Consider the following 23,419-nt stretch of genomic DNA (forward strand, 5'->3'; position numbering starts at 1 on the left):
TTTGTTTTTTAAATTGCCATCATGATGACAACACAGCAACAATGCATTAATGCGTTTCATTATTTGAATAGTTTATTAAAATCTGCTGTTACTTTCAAGTACATTACAGAATGAGAGCTTATACAAAATATTTGGAGCCTGCTGAGGCAGTTAGGAGAAACCTTTTACATGGTAAGCGGTTGGATTGACCTTTAAGGAGTGTTTAGTGTTCTCTTGATCAAAGTACATAACATAAGTGTGTTAATACCGGTCAGAGAAACTGTTAAACTAAGGCATCAGATTTAATTCATAATCGATAAATACATAAAGAAATGGTAGTAGCTTGTTTAAGGGGTTCTTCAAAGTGTATCAACACTTCAATCCAGCTCCAGGAAGAAAACAGTGTCATTTTCTCTCACCAACTTCAGTTCAAGAGACTCCAGATTTTTATTCCCCCATAATGGATATTACAGTATGGTGAGTTTGGGGGAACTGGAAGTGCTGAGGTTTCCTCTGTTGAGATGATGTGCATGTACATCTCACTACAGTCGTTTCTAGTTAATGCTGTGATGTTCGCTCTGCGAGTTCAGCTGATGTTCTTGGAAGGGAGCTGGATTGGTGACGGGACTGTTCTGATCCAGGTTTAGGTTTTCATCTTCTTGAGGCAAACATTCCTTTGAATACTCTGCATACCACTCCTGATGAAAATAGGCAAAACCGATTACACACCAAGCACAGCTTGCAAAAGTATTTACACTCCTGGAACATTAACATTTTCCCAACAGTTCATCCTCAATCTTCAAAGTATTTTGAGTTGTTATGTGACTGAACATAAACTAGTGCAGAATTCTGATGTAGAAGGAGAGAAAAATGTGTAGTTTTGGTCATTTTTAGAAATAACCTGAAAAGTGTGGCGTGCACTACTAATCAGCCAGTAGGGGTCAATACTTTGTAGAATTGGTGCAAAATTTTCATTCCACTTTACAATGACGTACACCTTTGCGTTGGTCTGTCAGATCAAATTACAAAACTACACATTGAACTGTGACCATTTTTAAAGGAGACTTTTTAAAAACCCCGTATCCAGCACAACCAAGTATCCAGCACAATGCCTTCAGTTTCTCACCTGTATCTCCTCCTCGTACATTTTCATACTAAGGTCACTCTTTGTTCTTGATCTTCGTCCCAAGTAAACCAGAAATGTGTGCTGTACAAAAAAGGAACAAAACAGGTTAGCATGGTGAGATGGAGAGGAAGAAATGTCTAGAGATCATGTTCTTACCCCACTCTTGTCCATAGCTTGCAGGACAGCAGTCAGAGAGCTGAGTGAAGACAGTGTCGGGGATGTCTGTTTGTACAACTCCAGGGTGGCCAACGCTTCATTTCTCCTCACCTCTACATCAAACACTATCCCATTTTCATCTGCAACACAATCACACACATTAAATTGACCCATCTTACTAAACACCAACAAATTAGGGGGGAAAGAATGGAGAAAATCTTAAATCCCGTATGTATGTACATTAAACATGCAAAATACCACTTTCTGAATACTACACATGAACTCAAATGCACCCTCTGGATTATCCACTGGTTCCCGGTTCTTGCGACTGTAGTTCATGCGGAACACAAAAGCATCCAGGATGAAAGCCACAATGATTGTCATCACAACCTGACAAAGAAAATAGAAATTATGATCACATTCAAACCAAACTCAAAAGAGAATTGTGTCAAATAAAAAAAAAACTTCGCTCACCATGGTAACAATGTAAAAAATCATGAAGTACAGACGGCTCCAGTGGCTCGTCATAGACGTCACTCCTTCCTGGGAGAGAGGAGAAACACAGCAGCAGTCAAACAGCGACGCCCACAGGTGAGCAGTAAAACTGCAGGGTGGAGATCTCTGAGCAACAATTAAGCAATGATTAAACCTACCATGGTGATGTACCAGTTGTTGACCACAGTCAGCTCAAACAGCGTCACTGCAGGGAAAAAGTGAGAAGTGTTTTTTTTTAAAGCCAACTTACAGATCATACAACTATCGCCTTCAAAATACTATTTTCGATATACTTATAAGACACTAATTGGCATATGGGACCATTTATTTGTTCATATTTACATTCATAGGAACAGACTTTATTTCAGTTTTCTTAATGCTCCATTTAAAAAAAAAAAACCCATAAGCAATTTCTTATAAAACTTCTTTGTATTTTTTAGATAACTAAATATTTTAACACTCAGTATTAGAAAAACCATCTCAAAAGATTAACTAGTTATGTCTCCTCATAACTAGAGATGACTAAAAGCACGCAAAGAAAGATGTGCAAAGAAATTTGTTTGTTATAGTGAAATGTGTTTAAAAGATGCAACATAAAACAAAAGTTATACATGTAACTACGGTTCTATGAATCCTTGATGACCGCCAGAAGGGAGTGCTGGAAGCACTGAATGACTAATACCAGCAATGTTGCAAGGAATCCTGAGCACATACCTCACTGAGAACGCCCAGAGGACGCTTACAGAAGAACCTGGCTCAGAGGATGAGGGTGGCCACACTGACATTGTAAAATCTGGTGAACGTGCTTGGGAAAGCCCATGACGGAGCAGCACATATTGTTTCCAGCAGAACCAAAATCTATTCCCGGCCACTTCTTACCCAGGCCGAAACTTTGCCAATTTCTATGGCTGCTTACAATGAGAATGTGATAAGACTTCAGGCACAAATGCAGTGTTTGTGTCACTGTAAAGGGTGCAGTGACATCAGACTTAAGGGCACAACCAGAGTGACTTCTTACAGCCTAGCAGCTGTAAGAAGGTGACATAGGGAAACTGACTGACCCAGCCTGAACTGACTGACCGTTTGGAGTATGCTGTTCACGCTTCAAACAGATGAACGAGTCTTCATGGAGGCTGAATCCAAATTCACCCCAAGAAAAGTGTTTGTCTTAGATGGAATCAGGCAACTTCTCCAAGATGACTTTGAGGAAGGAGAAGCACACTTTCACTGTCGATGATTACAGTCACCTTCACTGCAGTCAAAACTAACTGCCTCTAACACTAGCTGCACTCTCAGATGAGAATGACCCAGTCTCTGAAACACATGATGACTGTATCTCCTCACTCTTAAAGTGAGAGGCAGAGGCAGCCAGAGACACGTCCTCCTCCACAGCCAAGGGTGGAGAAGAGAAGCCAGTCATTGAAGTATCCATCTGGCGTGCATGAAAAAGGGATTTCACTTCGGCAGACAACTGCTCAACTCTTGTGGAAAGGGTTGGTCAGACTTAACTTGCCTCTTCCTAGAAGGAGAAACAGTGACTGTGGCCTCATTCCAGAGCTGTAGAGCCTGTAGGTGGGGCCACCAACCCAGAAGTTGAAAGGTCATCGTCAACCTCAGGATGCAACTGGGCCAGCCGAGCCACCCTCACAGCACGGGACATGACACTGCAGTTCATGCAGGGAGTTTCTGACTACGGTCCCACAGTCCGCACAACAGTGGAAGACATCCAAGTTAAAAACTGAGCTGTGTCCAACCACAAGCAGAAAATGGCCTAATATAGGAAGAAGAGGTGTGACCGCTACCATCATCGTTCATTGCTAAATAGTGGAAAATCAAGAGGTCGACAGTCAGCTACATTCAGACTGCAGGATGGAAAAAAAAACAAACAAACAAAAAAACATACTGGCACCGTTAGCTTAACCCAAAACTCTTATCTTAAAGTTGGCTAAAATTGTCCACAATGTGTAAAATAAGCACAGTGGACAGAAGTCGTGATTGGAATTAGGTGCAAGCGATGCCAACAATGCAGCCAGCAGCCAACAATGTCCGATAACCACTATATGATCCAAGAACCAAGAGGCTGAAATGCATATGCAAGAAAAATGAGGAACAGAGCCTTGGATGTTCGGCTGGCTGAGGTTCAGAGACATCTGTGTCACAGGTGTGACTTCTTGGTATTACTACTCAAGCGACACATGCGCAAATGAAACATTCAGTGCTTAGAGCAGCGCCCTCTGGCGATCAGTGGAGGATGGGGTAGCTGTAGTCAGGCTCCCACAGCAAATGAAGGAAAATCTGACTTCACGAAGGTACTGAAAGGTAAAAATAATAGAAAGAATTACCAAAGCTGCTGAGGATGTCGTTAAAATTGTTGAGATAATAATAGCCTTCATCCAACACTGTTTTGTTGCCAAATGTTTTGTTGATCTGTCTGTAGGAATCTGCCACTGTGCTGGTGCTAAAATGACAATAAAAAAAGTACAACAAAAAGGACATTTTAATATTTACTCACCAATTTGCAAAATTAAAGTTCCTCAGACAACAGTGACACTCACTTGCAGCAGTTTGGGAAAACCACGTCTGCAAAGAACTCCATACCCACTATGGCAAAGGAGTAATAAAAGATGATTAAAGTCAGGCCCAGACTGGCCATCCTGGGGAAGAGCTCAAACATGGTGTCCAACACGTTGCGGTACCGCAGCTTTATCTTGAACAGTCTGGGAGAACAGGAGCGTGGAAATTTGAGTTGAAAACCAAAACTGGATCTAAATAAAATGAACTATAAACATGTGGCCTGATTGTAAAACGAGGAAAACAAACCGGAGCAACTGGAATGGTCTAAGAACTACAATGAAGTAGAATGGCTCCATTTTGAAAGCCAGAGCGATCAGTCCCAAGAAGGCGAACACAGTCACAGAGAAGTCAAACCTGGACAGTGAAAAGCAGAGGAACACTGAAATAGAATGTTTTCTATACCTATTCATAAAACATTTAATTTTTCTGCTTGATTTTTTTCAGGCAGGGTTTCACTCACAGGTTCCAGCCAGAGCTGAAATAAGCCAACGGCCCCAAACCTGCTATTTTCAGCAGCACTTCCACACCGTAAACTAAAACCAGGACGGAGCAGAGGAGGAATTAGTGGCAGCTGCAATCACCTACATCCAATCGTGCAGTTTTTAAATCTATGCTACATCTGTCAGTGAGAGGGAAGCAGCAGATTTCTACTCACTCGTCAGGAAAACGATGTAACTCACGGGAACGGATTCAGACCAAGAGTATCCACCTGCATAACCGGAGGAAGGTCGGAGGTCAGGTAAGATTCTGTTTTCATATGATGTGTCTGTTTGCTGGAGAGGTCTTACTGTTCATTCTGAACGTCTCCACGAGGATCCACACACCATTAATGGCCACCACCACATCTGCAGACATTAACACCAAGGCTTCAGTGTGTGAGTTTGAACAGGCAAAAGCTGGGAGAGCTGTGATGATGTTGATGATACTTACACATGGCGTACTGGAAGGCCTTAGATTTCACCACCAGGTGGATGCCTAAAGAGGACAAAAGTGCTTATACAAAGTGTCTCGCAAAAGTACTTAAACTTTTTGAGCCATTTTATGTTATGACCACAAACTTCAATGCTGTCTGTGGGAGCTTAAAATGGATAAATTGAATAAATAAATAAATAAAAATCTAAGTGTGGTGTAGGTTTAATTTTGCCCCCTTTATTCTGAAATCCCTAAACATTTGGTATTACAATCAAGAAATCCATAAATTTTATCTACACTGTAAAGCACCCTTCGTGTTGGATGAAGCTCGCTGGAAACACATAATAAAAGATATTTCTGAACTGGGTTTGAACTGTTCAGGGTCACAGTCTGCAGGTACAAATACCAGAGTGGTGAAGTAAACTGAAACTGGTGGGATACTCCCTTTTTTCCTCCCATCTTTGTTCTTTGTAAGAGGGCTGGTGGATGTTAAAAGCGATATACTTTCATCTTTTCTTCACTTCCCTAAACTAGCCAGGGGAGTCATTGCTAATTTTCTTTGCTTAATTTCTTAATAATCAAAATTCATTTTGATTGTTCTTGGCTGACTCAGTGTTTCACCTTAGGTAAGATTTATTCATTTGCTTAACACATTGCTTTCAGGAATTATTGAATTAGTGAACAGAATCCAATTGTAACTCTGACAAACAAAATCATAAAGACCAAGGACCATAGCAGGGCCAGGAATAAAGTTTTGCAAAAGTATAAAGAAGGTTATATAGGCTATTAAATAATATGAAAAGCTGTAAACATCTTGCAGAGAAATAATCAATCCATCTTAAACCACCTTAAACTGCATGGATTATGGCTCAAATTCGATCCTTTGGAGATTTGGCTGTCCCTCCAGATGACAGCTATATGTCAAACACGAGGCGCAGAGGCCAAATCTGGCCAGCCAAAGCTTTTTATGTGGCCCTCTTGACTATGAAGGACCACATAAATAGAAACTTCAAGATGAATAGTTGTGTGTTAAATATTATTTCATAAATCAAGTCAAAGCAGATTTTATCTGTATACTGCCAAATTACATCGATGTGAAAAGATGTTCAATATTATTTAATTTTGAGAAGTACTCATCGAATGCTGAATCAGCCATTTATTAACATTTTTACAATCTGTTAACGAGTTTTATCAATATTTTCTACCACAACTGGCAGGAAACTCTGAAGTTCCATTGATCTTCTTGTTGGGAACATCAATGGAACTACATTTGGGGAAATCCTAAATTAAAACCTGTTAGAGGTTTTAATAGTAAATGACCTCAGACCCAAGAACATGTCCACCCACCATCAGCAAAACTACTCTAAACATGCAATCAGAGCTACAATTAAATGGATTAGATCAAATTATAATTATATTTTATGATGGTCCAGTCAAAGTCAAGACCTAAATACAATTGAGAATTTCAAGCAGGACTTATAAAATGATGTTCACAGAAGCTGTCCATCTAATTTGACTGAACTTGAGCCAAATTTGCAAAGAAGAATGTTGTAGGTGTGCGAAGTTGGTAGGGTTGGACCTGGTTCTAGAAAGTATTGGGTTAAGAGAGCTAAATGCAAACTTTTGCCAATCTTCTCAGTATTTTATTTGCAAACCCCCCCAAAAACCATAATTGGATTTTCTTCTTTCCACTTCATAGTTGTGCATTTTTGTCTGTGTTAATTCTTCACAAAAAATCCAATTAAACATTGAGATTTGAGGTTGCAAACCAACAAAGATGGAAAAAATTTCAAAACGTTTGCATAAATTTGCAAGTCACTGTATGGGGAATCATGACGTTGATTTTGTTACCTCTCTTCACAAGAACTGAGAACTTACCCTTGAAAATGAGGAAGGCTGTATGAGGAAGATCGTCAAACCAGTGTTCTCGACTTCGTCGCGGCTGAAAAACATTTAGAGAATGAGCACATCACAGTCAGCCAAAGCAACATTAAATAAACATTGTTCTCATCATAAAACAAAGCATACAAAGATAATTACCTTCCATTTTAATCCAATGACCTCATAAAACTTATAAAAGTCTTGCAGGCTGTAACAAAAAAAAAATCTAATCATATACTCAAACCAGTAAATTTCAAAGTAGGACATTTTTATATGTATATAAAAAAAAAAAAAAACAAGAAGAAAAAAAAGACATTACCTAAGCGTTGGAGCCCCTGATGTATTCAAAGCTTTAAATGTGAGAAAACGGTCTCTTGCAGACATTCGAGGCCTGTAGAATCGCATCAAACCGTCAAACTGTTTCAGAGACACTCCCATCGGCCTCTGGAGGGAAAAGAAAAACAGCAAAGCACTTAAATGTTAGCAACAACTTCCCAGAGCCATAGAGACCAAGGCAAAACACATTCCTTGTACCAAAATCAACCCACATACCTGCCGGCTAACCAGCAGCTGGAAGGCGTGGTCAATAGCAGAGCGTTTATGAAGCAACAGAGACTTAAACTTCATCTTCTCCACGTCATTAAATGTATCAAACACAACGGCGAGGAGCTGGGTGGGGAATATGAGAAAAAATCCTATTAAAGAGTTTTATTTACTGCCTGGCAAGAAGTATTTATACTCTTTCCTGTTTGCATTATGTGAAATTGGAACCACAGACTTCCATGTATTTTATTGGGATTTTATGTGATAGGCCAATGGAAATATGGTGAAAGATTCTAAACTGAAAGGAGAATGATGTTTTCAATTTTCTGAACCCTTCCTTTACTCTAATATCTCAAATTAAAATGTGAAATTAAACACATCCCATTGCCAGATCCATTTTAGCAGCAGCAAGACTTGAGATACACTTCTACCAGCTTTGCACATCTTAACTTCATTTGGGGGCATGCAAGTAAATGGGGGCGGAACACAAATGCATACAAAGCTTTTTAGTTTTTAATTAAGCAATTATGCACTATTTTGTGTTGGTCCCTTTGAGGTGTGTGGGTTTAACAACAGAAAATGTCTCTAAGAGGTGAGAACAGTTTTGCTAGGAGCTATATGTATGGCGGGTTGCAACTACTTCACTACAACATTTAACTTTAGTGAAATGAACAAACAGAACTTTTTTGTTTCTTACAGGTTACTTCAGAGAAAAAGGGGCTGAATACAGATGCTCATTTTCCGATTTCAATTGTAAAAAATTGTAATTGATGTATTACGCTCCTTTCTTTCTCTTCACAAATCAAGCTGAACTTTATGTGGCTCCATCATAAAATTTGAATAAAATGTATTGAAGTTATAATTGTAGGAAAGGTATGATTGCTTTGATGTTAATGGAAGTGAAGTCTGTTTTAAAGGAGTGAAAATCTTTGTACCAGGTTCATGATGAAGTAGAGCTCTATGGAAAGATAGACGATGAAGAACACGCAGGACCAGCGGTTCTTAGAGTATGCTGGCATCATCACATCAGGAAAACTACGAGAGAAAAATTCAGTCATACCGACCAAAATCAAAAACAGCCTAAAAACATTCAGAAAATGCAATTGTGGAAGAACTAGAAAATACTAACTGGACATCAGGTATGGAAAAATATTACCAAATAATATTTTCTGCTTACTTTGCTGTGGTAAGCAACACAAACAGGCTGACGAGGCTGTTCTCCAAAGAGCTGAAGTACTGTGGTGAGAGGGCAGAGTCTGAGTGAACACATGCATGTTGCACAACAAGAGAGGAACCAAACCGCACTGGCATAACGATTATAAACTACAGTCAGGCAAACCAATGAGTTGACATACCGGGTCAGCTGTGTTTGTAGAGAAGAGACAGAAACCTGGAGGAAATTTAAACCAGATCATGTTATTACCTCCATTTAAAATGCAGAACAGGCAAAATTTAAATCAAAACCAATTCTTACCCAAGATGGCAAATATAACCATGAAGAAAAGCAGGAGCAGGAGGATGTCAATGAAAGATGGGAGAGACTGGAAGAGCTGACGCAAGTTTCTGTTTGGATGGAAAGATACATTGTCAGAAGATGATTGACAATAATCAATCATATGAATTTAGTAACATCTTTTTAGTGTGCACACTTGCGTAAGTCAATAAAACACATCAAAGAAAGAAAGAAAGAACAAAAGAAAGAAGCAAAGAAAAAAAGGAAATGGACTACAAATAATTTTCAAATTCTACATTTTTAAAGACTGCATAGGAACCCTGTAAAGTAGCAGCTGCTTCACCTGCGTGAGCATGTTCATGTGCGTGTGTGTGTGTGTGTGTGTGCACGCGTTTAGATAATCAGCCACCTGCGCACAGCACCGCAGTATCTGCAGTCCACCAGGAAAATCGGTCTCAGAGCTCGGGTCACTCGCATGTGAGACGTCTGTCTGATCAGAACCACAATGGCCTCTACAAACTGCAGCAGCAGCACACACGCCTGCAACAGAAAGATGAAACAAAACAAACACAATGTAGTAACCAAATGTTTACCAGTTACACATGTATGAAGCTTGCAGACACAGAATATATCAGAGATGTCAGGGCACCTTCACCATGGTCCTCTTGTGTCGTATAAACGTGTGGAAGCCTAGCCAGCGAAGTTTCATGCAGAGCTCAAATCCCACCAGAAGCAAAGCCAGCAGCTCCAGAGTGGCATGAACCTACAGAGGAGTCATACACACAACAGCTTTTACACACAACTGGGTCTAAAGAAGTGCTTGAATACAATGAAGCTGATTTCTACAGATAATTAAGTAACAAACACAACACTTGAAAAAGTATCCAAACTCCCTGGAGAATTTTGTCTCTACAGCAAATAACTTCAACAAGGAGGGTTAAGGTATGACTGTCAAAAGACAAGAAAATGATAAATAGTTTTATACATAAAAATCTGAAGAGTGGCGTGTATTTGCCTTCAGCCTCACCAAGTCAAGCTGCATATCTTTTATTTGTGTCTACCAGCTTTGCATGTCAATATACTAAACCCTTTCCTCACTCCTCTTTGCAAAACAGTTCAAGCTCTATCTGTGAATATCAAGTTTCTAAATCTCAATTGGTTCTAGATCTGAGGGCCATTCTTACTCATACATTTACTGTAAACTGTTCCATTGCATCTCTGGCTAGATATTGAGGATCACTAGGTTTCTTTCTGGTGTTGTGGATCTCTGCAGCTCCTCCATAGTTACAATCTTAGCTGCTTCTCTGATTAATCCTTTCCTTGCCCAGTCTGTTAGTTTAGGTGGAAGGTTATGTCTCTGTTGGTTAGCGGTTGTGCTAGCCTTTCTCTATTTCCAGATGATGGATTTAACAGGCCTTCGTGATGTATTACAAGCCATTGTATCCTTGACTTTGAGGAAAAACATACTCCACTGTTTTCAAAATTTTAATTGGACAAAAAAAAAAGGAAAACCATTTATCCACCTCCTTTTACTTCACAAATATGTTGTTGACTTTTGTCACTGTATGAAAAATCAGAGGCCATTTTTGGGGTTATTTGGGTTAGCTGGAGTTGAGATGATGAACTTTAAAAGATGTCCAATGTCAGATAAAAACTCACGTAGACGTCCAAGCGCAGCGAGGGGACGGCGGGAGCTTCACACAGCGACAGCATCAGCAGCAGCAGACCCGTCACCAGCTCCATCATGTAGAACAGGTGATTGTGGGCGAACAGGTACGCCGCCAGTGCTTTTGGGTTTCGAGGGTGACTGAAGAACTTGTCATTGTTCTCTCCTTCCTGCAAGATCAATTCAAAACATAGACAGTAAAACATCCTTATCTGACAGGACAAAGCAAAGTTTGACATAAAAATAGTTCTTTTTTTTTTATTGGAAAGGCCATTTAGTGACTTCAAATTCTAGATGGAAGCTTCTTAATTATTAAATATTTGAGCTACTGCACTTTCATTTGTACTTAGCAAACACTTCTGGTTCTATAACTAGATTTATTACTTCCTGTAGTCCAAGGTTTATCCATCTGCACATTATATTTAGCCCAGGAGCGATCATAAAGCCATTAACTGATCATGTGAGTGTGTGTGCAAAACCCCCAGTATAAGGCAACATGAACATGTTTGTGATACCTGCAGGTATATGGCTGCCTCTTGGTAGTTCATCTCCCAGCTTTGCTTTAAGGACACATTTTGGGTTTTGTTGCTCTGTGCCCCATGTGTGGAAATCACAGCATTGTTCACTAGGTCATAATTGCCTCCTCCATCTGAAAAGTAAAGAAATTAAAGTGTCAGCATGTTGGAGCAGATATAATAAGTCTGTAAAGTCAAACACTTCAGATGCTAAACATATTATTATTATTTTTTTTTTACAAACTAATCCTTAAAAATTATAATACAATATCAAAATTTTGCAGGAACCCTTAATATAAGCAGTACAGAGACAGGTATAGGCGTACCAATGCAGTCAGGCTCTAACTGTAAGCCAAAGGAGGAGATCGCAGCTGGACTCTCATCGTTACAGGACTGATTGCCATGGAAACCAGTTCCCTGTCCACACAAGGACGCCATTGGTGAAGCTATGTGAATGTATCAAGGTTGCTGATGTCCAACAAAAAACCCCCCAAAAACTGTGTGATTAGCAGCAGACCAATTGCATTGCAGCACTGCAGAACATCTGGAGATATAGATGGAGAAACATTCCAGTCAGCCCTGATGGAAACACCAGAGACAGAGTCACGAGTCGAGACCAGAACAAATCCTCACAGACGCTCAAACATCCCGGAAGTATAAACAGTCCTGGATACAAAACAGTCTCAGAAAAACAGAGAGACCAGTAACGATAACCGTAAAGAGACACTAAGATTTACACAGTGAAATGTGCCTCAAGCTGAGGTTGAAGTTTGAGCTCAACTCTGATATTTAAAAAGAAAAAGCTGGGTGTGCAGCACTGACATGCCAATTTCTTCTCCTTCCTGCTTCAAACAGGATACTCACAGACACACCACAAGAGGAATTGACCCTGCCTTATAGCAGAAACCGACATAAAAAGTCACGCAAAAACTCAATGCCACGCTTCTGTAAATTTACTCTTTGAAATAATATCAGAGCTGCAAATTGTTTTTAGATGAGCAGTTCCTGCAGGTGATCCTCTGCAGCTGCACATTTTACTCCTCTGCCTTCCTGTCTGGTCACTCTCATCCCACGCACAAACAAAACACAGGCAAGAGTCTCAGAAATGCGCTCCCAGATGTTAGCCGTCCACAGCGGATTGAGCTCAAGTGTGAAGAAGATCACATTCGGGCCCAGCAGCAGCCTAAGCGTCCTCCTGACACCATCGGACCCCGAGTCTGTATGTGAGCCATTCAGATCGCTCATTTGTCTGAGAACAATAAAACATTTGGAGCTCCGCGTGAAAAACACGGTGAAGTCAGCCTCACAGAGACACAAACAGACGCCACAGTGCAAGTAAAAAAAAAAAAAAAGAGAGGAAGAAAGTAAATCCGCTTCTAGATCAGCTCAAGCTCTACTCCTGTATCCAGGCATGTGACTCCTCACTGAGGTGATACAACTGCATTATCCTTTAAACTCCCTCCTGTTTCCAGAGGGTTCCAGCAGCAACAAGTAAAACCAAAAAGTTTCACACTTCTCTCTCATAAACCACTCCTAGATGTCCTGAAAGGAAATACACATTCCTCTCTTCTTCCTGTTCATCCGCTGAGCAGAAGACAGTGATCCAGTGAGCTCACAGGAAAAAAAAAAAACACACACATACACCCTGCAGACACTCATAAACACAACACACACATGCCCCCCAGGAACATCCGGGAGGGACTGGGGGAGGGGAGTAGGCGGTCTGCTGAGCCAGCTGTTTCTCACATGGTTATTTTGTAGTTTATGTGAGCGAAACAAAGGCAATATTAGGACTGTAACACTGCATATCTTCCCACCAACTCTTCTGGACAATATACTGCATTTATTTTTGAACCTTTGTGATCAAGATGTGCAGAATATTTACAGCTGCAACATTAGAAGGCTTCCAACCAAATCCCTGCAATTATGGTAAGCAGACAAGGATCAATATACACACCCAAGTATAATATCTATATATCTTAGAGATACACTGATCACGCTTTTCCTGCAAAATATTGATTTTTGGTTTTGTTTGAGGTATGACCTTTTGCCCTTTAATATAAAGGACAGTAGCATATAAAATAGTGAATGTGTTGTGGGTTCTTTGATACAGGTAGCTATTTTGAATATAAAATCAAATGGAAAAATAACATTACAAAGCCTTTAAACTTAAGAAAGTGCACAAAATTATATTTTTGGGTATTGTGTTTACAGACTGAAAGTACTGGGAGTTTTTCTGTTTTGTTTTTAATGGAAAGGGAAATGCGAAAACCAGATTTTTCACAATATGTTTCGCAATATTCAATCAAGAATTAAAAAAGAAAATCAAAATCTGTGAAATTTCAGGAATGACAAAAAAAAAAAGAAAAAAAATCAGTAACCTTTAAGATTTCAGGTTTCGATTCAAATTTAATACAGCCAAAAGCATTGGTACCAAAAACAAAAAAACTGTTCAACTAGTAAGACTATACTATTGCATTAAAATTCAATTTGTATGAAGGCTCTTTGTGTCCGTCTCCTAACTGCATTTACTTTGGTGAGGTGCATTTTCTAACAGGAAGTGCAAACAATGACAGCAGCACCAGACCAGACACACCGTCATTGAGTAAAGCTTAAGAAACTCCTCTGCTCAGACTTACTTTGGTCTCCTCTTTCAGTCTCCTCTTCGTTCAGCAGACCGCTGTTTGCCTCGTCCCACGTCAAAATGAGAGGCACGTCGTCGTCAGACTCCATAATCACAAATAAATAGGTTCAAATCCGCTTTGAAAGTCACAATAAAGGCCAAAGGTGACTAAATAAACACAAAGTTTGTACCGCAAACGCACATTTTCAGTGCAAAAAAAAGAAAAGACAAAAAGCCCCAAACAGGATTAACAGTAGTTTGTTAGCTAACAAGAGTTACCTGTCTGCGTACTCTGTGCTGCTACAGGTGCGTGTATCTACAGTCAAATGTCCAGTTAGCACGGACTACGTTCGGCGACAGAGAAGAGAAACCGGGTTGTTTACCGATTCAAACATATGTCACCGATTCACTGGTTCCCTGTCCCTCAGGCTAACGAGCTGAGGCTGTCTGTCTGGGTCCATCTCTGCATCATAATTAGTTCACAAGCTGCCCGCTTCATAACAATAACTGCTGGGGCCACCTGTCACCGAGAAAGGAAGGCAACACCTGGACACCTGATCTAATCCATGGCGCCCACCTTTAAACCTCCCCCCTTTTCCTCTACGACAACACTAGCGTAGAAACAACAATAGATGAAATCCTAGATCAACAACAGACCTTCCCGACACTAAAGGAATTTACGGCAGGGGATTTTCAAAATAAAGTCGAAGATGATAAATTGCTTTTAATTGACACATTTTAAACACAAATTAATAAAGAGTGTGTGTGCCAAATCCGCCCTCGATCATTTGACATAAGACATCTCTTTAAAACAACGATATTGAGCCGTAGAGCACTGAGTCTGTTTGTGAAAAAAGAAATTCGCCTTTCTTTCTTTCTTTCTTGAAGATAAAAAAACCTGAAAATAAAAATGAAAGGGATTTCATGGCGTTGTCGACCTTAAAACCTTAGAAAACGTCTAGAACAAGTTCAAAATTAAAAGCGAAGTCCGTGTACAGTGAGCCTAATTCGAAACCACAAACCGGAAGTCAAGTAGAGTGTCGTCATAGCAACAGAAAAAACATTGACCCTCGGAGCGATCCGGGCGGTAGGAATAGATTTTTTTCCCCCCTTTTATCAAAGTTTGGACCATAAGACCGATTTACATAGTCGAGAGGAAAAGGCCGGAAGAAAGAAAAAAGGAAGAGAGGAAAAGGAAAAGGTAATTTGTTCTTTAAATCGAGATAACTTTACTGAATGTCTTTAAACCTCACTTGGAGGCCATTACCAAAGATAAATCCTCTCAACACCAGCGGACACGTGCAACAATCTGCTAAGCAAACTTTAAGGAGTTGATTGTTGAGGTGATTATAAATCATTTTCAACTTCCAGAATTTTGATAAAAATGTTAAAACTTTTGAAATTCACATTTTCACATTCAATTGTAATTGAATCAATCTAATTTTAATTCCAAATCTGTCGGTGGTATGAATAATTTTGGTTGTATAACCTTCCAATGTTGCTGAGATTTGAAATGAGAAGACCTACTTATCATGAGCATCACAACAAAATCCTTCGTACAGATTCCTACTGTTTACTGGTCGTATTAAAAGCATTTAAAATTAGTCAAAACAATTACACCGTGTTCCAAATTATTATGCAAATTGGATTTAAGTGTCATAAAGATTAACATTTTTGTTGTGCTATTAAATTTATAGGTGGTATTGTGTGTGTCAGGGCTCTTTGAATCACTATAATTAATTTCAGAGAGCTGGGTTGATTAGTTTGTCTGGTGAGCTCAATTAAAGGAAATCTACTTAAGAAGGATGTTCCACATTATTAAGCAGGCCACAGGTTTCAAGCAATATGGGAAAAAGAAAGGATCTCTCTGCTGACAAAAATCATCAGATAGTGTAGTGCTGTATGACAAGGTATGAAAACATTAATATTTAACGGAAACTGAAGCGTTATCATCGTACTGTGAAGAGATTTGTGGCTGATTCAGAACAAAGATGGGTTTGTACAGATAAAGGCTTAATGAGGAAGGTTTCTGTTAGACGAATTCATCGGATTAAGAGAGCAGCTGTTAAGATGCCCTTACAAAGCAGCAAACAGTTATTTGAAGCTGCTGGTGCCTCTGGAACCTCAAGGTGGAGCATGAACCTACTATTAGTCACCCCTAACCAGTACTCACAAGCAGAAAGAGTCGTAGTGGACCCAGCCGTACATGAAGATTAATTTTCAAACAGACTTGTTCACTGATGACTGCTGTGCAACCCTGGATGGTCCAGATGGACGCAGTAATGGATTGGTGGTGGATGGCCACCACGTCCCAACACGGCTGTGACGACAGCAAGGAGGTGGTGGAGTCATTTTCTGGGCCAAAATCATGGGGAGAGATTCATTGAATCAGAGAATCAAATTCAGAGTCTCTGAAGTTGTGAAAATGACCTCAGCAAAGTATATGGACTTTCTGACTGATCACTTTCTTTCATGGTTCAAAAAGAAGAGCCGTACCTTCAGTAGAAAAATCATCTTCATGCATGACAATGCACCATCTCATGCTGCAAGGAATACCACTGTGTCATTGGCTGCTATGGGCACGACAGGGGAGAAACTCATGGTGTGGTCACCATCCTCCTCTGACCTCAACCCTATTGAGAACCTTTGGAGTTTCCTCAAGCAGAAGATCTGAGGGTGGAATGCAGTTCATATCAGAACAGCAGCTCTGGGAAGGTTTTCTGACATCCTGCAAAGAAATTCAAGCAGAAACTTTCCACAAACTCACAAGTTCAATAGATGCAAGAATTGTGCAGGTGATATCAAAGGTGATATGTTAACATGTATTGATGTAACTTGACTTAATGATTGATTCTATATTGCATTGTGATTCTGTGTTTGTAATGATGTAAAGCACTTTGAAATGTCTTGCTGCTGAAATGTGCTATACAAATAAAATTTGATTGATTGATTGATTGATGTAACTCGGTCTGTTAAGATGCTTTTGATTGAAATAGCTTTTGATTTTAGTACATGTGACCACTTACACATTCAAAGAATGACCGTTTGCAGTTCTTTATAGTCCATAAAATGTTTAGAAAATCTGCTGTGCATAATAATTTGGAACAGTGCATTTTGAGTTTTTTATTTTTGAAAAAAATACTGTTCTCATTGGGAGCTTTGTTCAGTAAAATTAGATTTATACTGTAATTTATACAGTATAAATTACTGTATAAATTACAGTACTGTATAAATTTTCAAGTCAAAAATATAATTTTTGACTTGAAAATTATATTTACCATCATTTGCATTGACCATTTAGGAAAATCTGAGAAAATATCACTTGCATAATAATTTGGAACACGGTGTAGTTACCCTATATGTAATTAAGAAACTTGCATGGCCAGGCTAGAGACTAGATCTAGTCCTCAGTGGAGATTTGGAAAAGTTTAAAATAAACCTCAAATCAGTGGATATTTTAAAAGGTTACAGTAAATTATCAGTCAAAACATTTTTAATATACTGTATGATTTAATAATCTGTGTTTCTCATTCTTGTAATCTTAGAATACTACCAAGCGACAACATGTTAGCTGAAGAAGCAACAACTACAACAACTGCAACAACAACAACAACAACAACAACAGAAGGCTCTCCATTGAAGCCAACCAGGAAGCTCTCTTCTGAAGCTCAATGTATTTCAAGAGTACTACAAAACTGCATCAGTCAAGTTGAGATTACAATAGCTCTAGGAAACATCAACCAGTTTTATACTGTGTCAGGTGTTGAGGATGAGGACTTGAGTAATCTTCTTCAAGCACATCAGGTATTAGTGGAAAGACTGCTGATGCTTGAATGTCAGAAGCTAGATGGGCTGAAAGACAAACAAACAGAAGAAGTAAAGATGAGAGAGATAGTTCAAGTTAGAGAGAAGATAAAAAACTCAGTCAGAGATGTGCTGAGATTTTTCAGAGTCCATCCAAATGTTTTTTGGAGCTTAAGAGAAGAGATTAATATGGAAGTAGACAAGAATGAGCGCATATTAATCAGAATGCTTCAGATGTTTCACTGCTATGTGGAGAAAAGGTTGTGTGCTGAAAATCAGCTGCGGGTACCTCAGAGACAACAGCCTTTGTTCCTCGACAAAACTATGGAGCTACTGAGTTTAGAGGAAGAAGACTCGGCTTTAATCTTGAAGAACTTAGATCAAATGGTGAGTAATCATTCTGGATGTCGTAAGCAACCTGTCTTCAAGAGTTTGCTTTGACACATTCAAGCCCCTTTTTGCCATTCCTGCAGATCTTGCAGAAGGACCGTGAGATAAAGAACCTGGAGAGATATTTTAAAGAGCAACATATGCAAGCTGAGCATGAGTTGGCTCTCCAAGAGGAGCAGGAGAAGCTACATTTGACTGTATTAAGTGCTGAGAAAAGGGATCTCACAGAAAAAACAGATCAACTGAACCAGGAGCTCCTCACCTTGATGAGTGAAAACAGAAAGGCAGAGAGAATTCTGCAGAATGTGAGTTTACAGAAAAAGTTTGTGCACATTTTTAATGTTGCATCCACAAACTACATGGGCCAACACTATTGTACAATAATGTAAAGTTGAGGGGGAAATAATGCATGTTTTTAAAACAAGTTTTATGCAAAAATCTGTTAGTGGCACTCATTCAGCCCCTCTTCTCTGCTACTTCTGAATGAAACCCAGTTAAACAAATAATCATAGTAACCAGTCCAGTTGCTTGTAATTTAATCTAGCTCTTCTATAAATGCCCTCAGAAATTCAATAGAAAACATTACTGAATAAACAAATATGAAAACCAAGAAAAAATGAACTAGGTGAAGTTCTAGAGAGGTTTAAAGCAGAGTTAGAATGTAAGATTTTCTCCTAAATGTCAAAGATCACCATTCGGTATACCGTCCAATAAAAAAGTTCAGCAACTGTAAATCCGCAAAGACTAAATTTAATGCCAGTGAAGGAAAGGAGACAGTAAATTTAAAAAGAAGCCTAGAGTGTCATAGTAACTATGGAGGAGCTGCAGAGATCAACAGCTCAGGTGGGAGAATTTGGTTGCAAGAAAAATAGCTATGGAAAGAAAGTAATCAGAAATCCTATTTCTGATGGGTTTCTGCAATTCATGTAGGAGCATAACAAACACAAAAGGTAATCTGGTCAGATGAGACCGAAATGTAACTTTTTTGCCTCAAAAGGTACAGTATATGTAAAGGAACAGAAAGTTATGGCATTGGCTGCGTCATGCAGGAATGTTTTTCTTCAGAAGGCAGAGTGAAGCTGATCAAAATTAGTGAGAAGATGGACGGGATTAAGTATGTGTGTTAGAACTGTCCAGTCAAAACAAGAGCTAAAAATGCTCCCCATTCCTATAAATTTGAATCTTGATATAAAAAAGAATCAATGCTGTTAGTCATGTAACCCAAAGGATTTGAGAGATTTGAGATGTTTATTTGCTTCTTTCCTTCTACTTCACTATGATGATGTATTTTGTGTTGGTGTATCACATTAAATTCAACTAAACATATTAAAAAGTAGCTGTTCGGAAAAGATTCAGGGGATATAAATACCTTTTAAATGCACTGTAGCTGACACTGCTTTCTTTATTTTTGTGACAGGAAAATGACGGTTTGAGGAGAGAAACTGAAAACATTTTACAAGCCTTTGACAAGGACATGCATGAAATTCAGGTAAACCAAAACAAATCAGCTGCTGCCAAGTGCCAAAGTTTTCCAGACATAAAAATGTTTGTTTTTTTAACAATACATTATATTCAAAGCTGGCCTTCAGTAAATACTAAAGTCCTGTAAATACAGTTACCTGATAATAATACTTTTTAAATAAATGTTCTCATAGACCTTAAAAATAGGCCACTGCTTCCTCCGAGAGGCTTTTAAAAAATACACATTACTTCTCCATTCTTTCACATCCTTTCACATTTGCCTCAGACCAAGCTGGAACTGATGGAAGAGAATTATGAAAAGGAGCTGGAGGAGGTGAGGAAGCTGCAGGAACCCTATTCTATCCTAGAGGAGAAGTACAATGAGATCCAGGAGAAGAGGCGTCTGGTAGAAGAGAAGAGACAGGAGGAGCTGAGGAAGCTGAGGCAGAAGACCAAAGCTTCTATCGTCATCCAGGCTTATTGGAGAGGGCACATTGTCCGCAAGTCCTTAAAGAGCAAGACCAAGAAGGGCAAAAAGGGCAAAAAGGGGAAGGGCAAAGGCAAGGTTAAGGAAAAGGGCAAGAAAGGCAAATAAACCAACCAGTTTCACACTATCTGTAGTTGTTTGTAGTTTACACTTTATATTGTTAGTTATCACTCTTAAGTGACAACGTTTTGGTCAAATTTCAAACGCTTATGTTCCCAGTTTTGAGCTGAAAACACAGAATTGCCACAATTCCATGTTTTAGAACTGTTGTTTTATGAAACGGCCACAAGGTGGCAGCGCAGATCTCCATGTTCAGACTTAGCAGCGATCATAATTGAAAGGATTCGGGGTTACCCATGGACAGCTGTGGGTTTGTGACCTTACAGGGCCGGCCACATTTATTGGCCATGCAGGTAGTCATATGTAGAACGCCTTAAATATAGTTTAGCCTTTATTGCAGAATTATAATTTTACATTTTTTTCCACCAGTCTCTCCTGTTTGATTTACTCATATCAATCTCTGTTGCTGAAGAAGAAAACCATGTGAAACAGAAATCTGTTTGTTTTAGCTGCTGACCACAAGGCTGGAAGAGGATCTATATTTATCTTTTCAGCTATCTGGGTTATCAGATTGGTAAGTGAAGTAATAAATTTCAATAATAATATAAAAAAAACAATCTACTGTAGTGTGAGAGAACTTCATCAAAGATTGTCATCTTGTGGTCACCACATCTCCAAAACAAATCATAGATGCCATTTACATTTAAAGTGATTGGGAGAAATGTCACAAAAAAAACCTTTCCTACCATCACAAACAAAAAATGTATGAAACTTCATAACCTTTATATGGACTTGACTTGGAACTGGAAACTTTGGTTAGATAAGACATAACTAGCTTTTCTGCAACAATAATTGCAAGAGGATTTTGTGTGAAACAAAAGAAGAAAATGTGGAAAAGCCCCTTATACCCTTTGTTGAATACAGAGGAAGAGCTATGTTGCTGTGGACCTGTTTCTCACATTCACATTGCCTTAAGTCTTAGGCATCAGAGCATTATGGGGGAACTTTACTGCAATAATTGGAGAGCACACATTTTCAGTCTGAAAGCAGGATTTTATGTTTTTTTGCTCTCAAAACCTTTAATACTTTTGCTTACAGTTTTGTTTTGAAAGCAGGACTTTATGTTTCTCTTTTGAGAAGAAAAACATGAAGTTTTTTCTAATGCTCAGACATAGTCTCTGCTCGTACTCTGCTCGCTTACGAAACATTTTCTGCTTGCTTCTGGAACAAAATGCACTGTCGCCTGGCAACCTCTCAGCCAATAGAATGAAAGGGTTGTACTGGGTGCGTTTGTTTCCTTGTAGCGGGTGTGCTTGTGTGGCTACTATCGATTGTAGCAACCTGCGCCACCTACAGGTTGCACATATATTTTAATCTTAATCTGTGTTTCATTAGCTGTAAACTGTAAGGTCATCATAACAGAAAACATCAGTCTGTGTGTAATTAATCAATATAGTGTGTTTCACTCATAAAATAAACTTTTTGTTAATATTTTAATTTATTGATTGTGACTGCATGTGAAAAGATTATGTTTCTATTTATGAGGATATTCCACCACATTGTTCTACAATTGGCTGTGTGAGATTATGTGGGTGTCATTATTGATGAATAATGTCAAAGATTTTTACACATCTTTAATCCAAAACTAACAGAAAAAACTGAATTAGCACATTTCCTACCACATCAACCACATTAAAATGAAAGAAAAACAAGTGTTGTATTCTTTAGCTTTATTCCATTTCAGCTTTCCATTAATGTTTCTTAGGGCAATATTTGACTGTACAGTTCTTTTGTTTAATCAATAAGATAGAGATATTATTAAAATTTTAATTATAGTCCAGATCAGAGGCTTTATTTCACCTGAAGAAGAGAGTTTGTAGATGTTGCAGCTGTTCTAGTTGGAGGGAATGTGATCAGACAGTGAGGGTCGTCCCTCTGATAGTGAAGGCAGCTGACAGGAGGTGAAGGGGGTCACACACAGGGGTACAGTGGGGTTGTGTGCATGTGTGTATCAGGTGATGAAGAGGATTCCTTTAGACATTACATTCAATTGTGATTATCCACATCTTTTATGTTTTACCAAATTTTGGTCACGTTTTAATATTGAACTAGATATTAAGATTTCTGGGTGAAGTTAATGATGACATTACAATTCCAGGCAATCTAATTGTGCCTTGATTTGTACTTTTGTAGTGCAGACACTTCAATATCCAGTCGTACTCTCACACATATGGTCACTTTGGGCATCAGCTCTCAGGTTTAAGCAGATATCCAGCTTGTGATGTTTATATAGGTTGCAAACAAAGTTTTACAAGTCAGATATCAGCCCTTTTTGTAGTTATGTTACTTTCTTCTCTGTGCTTCTGGATTGAATCAGAAAGCAGATTTTATCAGGGCTCTTAGGTTAGTCAGCAACGTTGATCTAGGACAAGATGTTTGAGATGCACAAGGGTAGAATAAAAGATATGGTGAAATGTACATATTTACAACTCCCAGCTCCTCCCTTTTCTCTCCAACTCTCCACCCAGGATCAGCTGGGCGAAGAACTGGCCATGAAAGAAGGTTGATTTTGTCTCTACTTGTTGATTTGATCATCTGTTTAGAACCACAATTATGTTAAAAGTTTCTGTTTTGAAATCTTTGCTATTTCAAAGTCTTTATGACTCCCAACGAGGTCCACAGGGCATTTTGAAAAGAGACAGGCAGCCAGCATCACACACTCTCCACCCTGCTTAAAAGTGAATATGCATTTCTTTTCAACATGTTGTTCCACAGCAGTTTCTCCTGTTTATTTCTTCTGTAAACGTTCAACCTTACCCTAACTAAAGAGCACCTTTCCAGATTTTTATCTTTACCTTCTTTACCACCCTGCTCACTGTTAAATATGGACCTGTGTCCAGAGTAATATCTTATGCATTTCATGATTTTTATTTTTTTTTTAGGTCATGAATTACTCATTAATGGTTCCTAGATAGTCTGGTTAGCCTACAAAAAGTGAAGTATAATTCAAATGTGCTTTAATTATATTAATTTTTGGAGCAGGCAATAATTTTGACACCGGAAATGTAAAAGCAGTTATTTTGAGAACAACTTAGCTAATAAAACTGAAGGTTGAATATTTATTTTTTTTAAGATAGTCCTACGACTATAAACGGTTAATTTATTTAGGAGCTTAGCACAGATCTACCATGGATGCCGTCCGATGACAGTTGAGTGTGCTCTATCTGCGTTGCAGTATCACATTATCTCCATATGTGCCTCCTCTTTTGGTCTGTTTCTGAAAGGGCAGATCAT

General features: G+C 38.9%; 2 protein-coding genes across 5 annotated transcripts; one reads left to right on the top strand and one right to left on the bottom strand.

The window, feature by feature from the left end:
* Window positions 1-54: 54 nt before the first annotated feature.
* tpcn1 (two pore segment channel 1) lies at window positions 55-14,592 on the bottom strand. 3 transcript variants are annotated; one of them, XM_032578382.1, is made up of 27 exons: window positions 14,203-14,592; window positions 13,940-14,060; window positions 11,301-11,434; window positions 10,779-10,955; window positions 9,769-9,882; window positions 9,529-9,659; window positions 9,141-9,229; window positions 9,022-9,056; window positions 8,844-8,902; window positions 8,602-8,701; window positions 7,676-7,792; window positions 7,443-7,567; window positions 7,283-7,331; window positions 7,121-7,184; window positions 5,261-5,305; window positions 5,119-5,175; window positions 4,986-5,039; window positions 4,791-4,863; window positions 4,577-4,684; window positions 4,312-4,473; window positions 4,099-4,214; window positions 1,915-1,961; window positions 1,736-1,804; window positions 1,555-1,651; window positions 1,262-1,401; window positions 1,106-1,186; window positions 490-677 (listed from the first exon to the last, which is right to left on the bottom strand). In XM_032578382.1, exons 2-27 carry the CDS (start codon window positions 14,031-14,033, stop codon window positions 534-536), a joined length of 2,481 nt encoding a protein of 826 aa, XP_032434273.1. In that variant the 5' UTR covers window positions 14,034-14,060; window positions 14,203-14,592; the 3' UTR covers window positions 490-533. The 3 variants fall into 3 exon arrangements, with proteins under 3 accessions (XP_032434271.1, XP_032434273.1, XP_032434272.1); XM_032578380.1 differs by lacking the exons at window positions 13,940-14,060; window positions 14,203-14,592 and adding an exon at window positions 11,627-12,414 and having other exon boundaries at window positions 55-677; XM_032578381.1 differs by having other exon boundaries at window positions 13,940-14,592.
* drc10 (dynein regulatory complex subunit 10) lies at window positions 12,979-21,837 on the top strand. 2 transcript variants are annotated; one of them, XM_032578386.1, is made up of 5 exons: window positions 12,979-13,229; window positions 17,469-18,114; window positions 18,201-18,422; window positions 19,535-19,606; window positions 19,865-21,837. In XM_032578386.1, exons 2-5 carry the CDS (start codon window positions 17,488-17,490, stop codon window positions 20,171-20,173), a joined length of 1,230 nt encoding a protein of 409 aa, XP_032434277.1. In that variant the 5' UTR covers window positions 12,979-13,229; window positions 17,469-17,487; the 3' UTR covers window positions 20,174-21,837. The 2 variants fall into 2 exon arrangements, with proteins under 2 accessions (XP_032434277.1, XP_032434278.1); XM_032578387.1 differs by lacking the exon at window positions 12,979-13,229 and adding an exon at window positions 14,955-15,266.
* Window positions 21,838-23,419: the final 1,582 nt, after the last annotated feature.

The sequence above is a fragment of the Xiphophorus hellerii genome, chromosome 12 (genome assembly GCF_003331165.1).
Source record: "Xiphophorus hellerii strain 12219 chromosome 12, Xiphophorus_hellerii-4.1, whole genome shotgun sequence".
Lineage (NCBI taxonomy): Eukaryota > Metazoa > Chordata > Actinopteri > Cyprinodontiformes > Poeciliidae > Xiphophorus > Xiphophorus hellerii.